Genomic DNA, 2,897 nt, shown 5'->3' with positions numbered 1-2,897 from the left:
ATTGTCCACTGAAGTTTCAATCTTCAAACCATCCCTCTCAATCTCCTCAAAAGTCTCATCCTCCGGTGGTGACTCATCGGTACTTAACTCCATGATCTCTTTCACCATATCCGCAACCATCACTTGCTCCTCTTCACTACAAGCAAGCAAAGCTTCTCCTTCATCCGTGTCCAAATAATTCATCAATTCCATTTCCAAAGCTTCATCCTCGTCAATCACATCAATCCTAAAACATGAATCATTAGTAGAATAAGGATGTTGCAAAGCTTTATCAATTGAAAACGAAATCCTATCATTTTCTATACCCAATGAAATAACTTTATCCTTGACACGAATAATAGCATCGGCCGTATACAAGAAAGGTCGGCCTAAGATAAGAGGCACCTTAGCGTCCTCTTCCATCTCAAGGATAACAAAATCGACCAAAAAGACAATATGGCCTACTTTAACACACAAATTTTCAGCAATCCCCATGGGTTACTGAAATGAATGATCGGTAAGTCTAATGCTCATCCGAGTTGGCTTTAAAGCCGCTAAAGACAATCGCCTATAAACTGAAAAGGCATCAAATTATTGCTTGCACCAATGTCGGCCAAAGCATCACAAGTAAGCTTAGCATCAAGAGAAAAAGTAATCAGAAAACTCCCTGGATCTTCAAGCTTAGGAGAGATTTGATTTTGCACAATTGCCGAACATTCCGCATTGAGGAAAGTAGCCTTAGCTTCCTCTAGCTTCCTCTTATCCGTCACAAGATCCTTGATGAACTTGGCATAATTCAGCATTCCTGAAAGCAAATCAACCAAAGACACATTAATATAAATCGATTTAATCATGTCCACGAACTTACCGTATTGTTCCTTGAGCTTATCCTTCTTCAATCTTTGGGGGAAAGGAATCTTAGGCTTGTACACCTTCACTTGAGGTTCAACAACCGCCGGGTTAGCTACCGGTGTAGCAGATGTAGTAGTAGATGTGGATGGAACGGCCGGTGATTTAACGGCTGGGTTCGGTTCCACTACAATCTCTTCAACAACTTGATCATCTTCATTCTCACTATCAACCGAGTAATAATGGCATAGAAACATTAGTAGCACTAGAAATAGGAGAATTAACTACCTTACCGGACCGAGTAATAATGGCATTTACATGCTCATTCCTAACATTCGGGTGTTGATACTTATTACCTCCATCATTTTAACCAGAAGGCTTAGGATTTTGTTGGGTGTTACAAGCAAAGAACCTTGTTGACAATTAAAATTACCCATCCTATCAAGCCTTACACCTAAATCCTTGATCGCCGCTTGTTGACTTTTGATATTTGGATTCATCTTATCATTCAAAGTTGTGATATCAGTGCGGTAGTTCTCATTCTTCTTGTCTTGATCCACCATAAACTTCTTCACAAGATCCCTAAGCTCGGCATTAGGATCAACAACTTCTTGTCTTGATCCACCACCATTACCTTGGTACCGGTTTTGGAACGCTCCATTCCTTTGAAACAGCCCTCGATTTGCAAACGGTGGTTGGTATTGATTTTGAACATAATCAACTTCTTCTTTCCTTGGTGCTTTATCACAATCTTCCGTGTAATGCCTATCACCAGAAATGTCACAACCCGCAACCGCCGTCTTCAAATCCTTCTCAATTAATCCAAACCTACCATCCATACTTGCAAATTGCTTATCCATGTGACTTGCCAAAGCCTTAATTTCAGCCACAACATCATTACTTCCACCACTATCAACCCGAGCCACACTTCTTCTTCCCGTTTTAACAAGATCTGGTTTAGTTCTACCCGCTTCTCGAATCACACTTGTATGAACCATATCTTCCATAACCTTATAGGCTTCGTTGTAAGTATCATTATTAATGTTACCTACACAAGCCCAATCCAATTACCTTTGAGTGCGGCTATCTAAACTCCGGAAGAAAATACCATGCCCGGGACAATTCCTCATCAATTCCTTCAATCTTTTCCAAGCATCTACCAAATTCTCACCACTATGTTGCTTAAACGCCCGAATCTCCAACTTCATTGTTTCAACCAATTGAGCCATAAACAACCGCTCAATGAATCCTTCCCTCAACTCTTCCCATGTCTCAAATATGTTTTCATCGAGATTCTTATACCAAGTCGCTTCCTCTCCCGTGAGAGACAACGGAAACAATTCAAGCTTAACATGTGGCATTTGAGTCTCCCCATACTTGAACAATCGACAAACCTTTTCAAACTTCTCCACATCATCATACGGATCCCACTTAACAACCCCGTCAAACTGATTTTCCTCAACCCGAGACAAATGATTACCCTTGACATTGAAATTCGGAGAGGTGGTTGGAGGACGAATAACCGAGCCCCTATTAGGTGCAATGACTCGAGTACTCTCCCCAATAGTCCTATCAAACGGATGAACCATGTCTTCGGCCATGTTTCTAGGTGTAGTAGGAGGTGTAGAGGGTGGAGTGGATTTTGGTGTTGAATGTGGTGAATTTCTAGATGAAATTTTCGGTGAAGTTGGTTGTTTATTTTTCGGTGGTGGGGTGGAGCTTTGGGCTTCAAGGTTTAAGTTTAAGGAATCTATTTTGCTAGTTGGAGAGGTAATGGTTTTAGAAGGTTTCTTCCCTCGTCTTTTCGTTTTACCCGGATTGGATTGAGGACTCACTAGCGTAGCACCAGAGGCCCTTGTGGACATCAACTAAGAACAAAACTGAAAACACAAACAAAGAAAAACGTCAAACGCACCAGGTTACACAAACAAAACAAAACAGAAAATTAAGACTAAAAATTGAAAATTATCCTAAGAAAAAAAGTACCTCTCTGCACGTGAGTACAAGAAAGGATCAACTACGAAATCTCAAACTAAAACTCTTAAATTATTCCCCGGCAGCAGCGCCAG

General features: G+C 40.9%; 1 protein-coding gene across 1 annotated transcript; it reads right to left on the bottom strand.

Annotated features, from left to right (window-relative positions):
* Positions 1–533: 533 nt before the first annotated feature.
* LOC122587808 lies at positions 534–2,429 on the bottom strand. The gene is made up of 4 exons (XM_043759974.1): positions 1,937–2,429; positions 1,262–1,876; positions 848–1,093; positions 534–784 (listed from the first exon to the last, which is right to left on the bottom strand). Exons 1-4 carry the CDS (start codon positions 2,427–2,429, stop codon positions 534–536), a joined length of 1,605 nt encoding a protein of 534 aa, XP_043615909.1.
* Positions 2,430–2,897: the final 468 nt, after the last annotated feature.

This window comes from Erigeron canadensis, chromosome 2, assembly GCF_010389155.1.
Source record: "Erigeron canadensis isolate Cc75 chromosome 2, C_canadensis_v1, whole genome shotgun sequence".
In the NCBI taxonomy this organism is placed as follows: Eukaryota; Viridiplantae; Streptophyta; class Magnoliopsida; order Asterales; family Asteraceae; genus Erigeron; species Erigeron canadensis.
The sequence above is the reverse complement of the archived record's forward strand: the minus strand, read 5'-3'. Positions and strand labels throughout refer to the sequence as shown.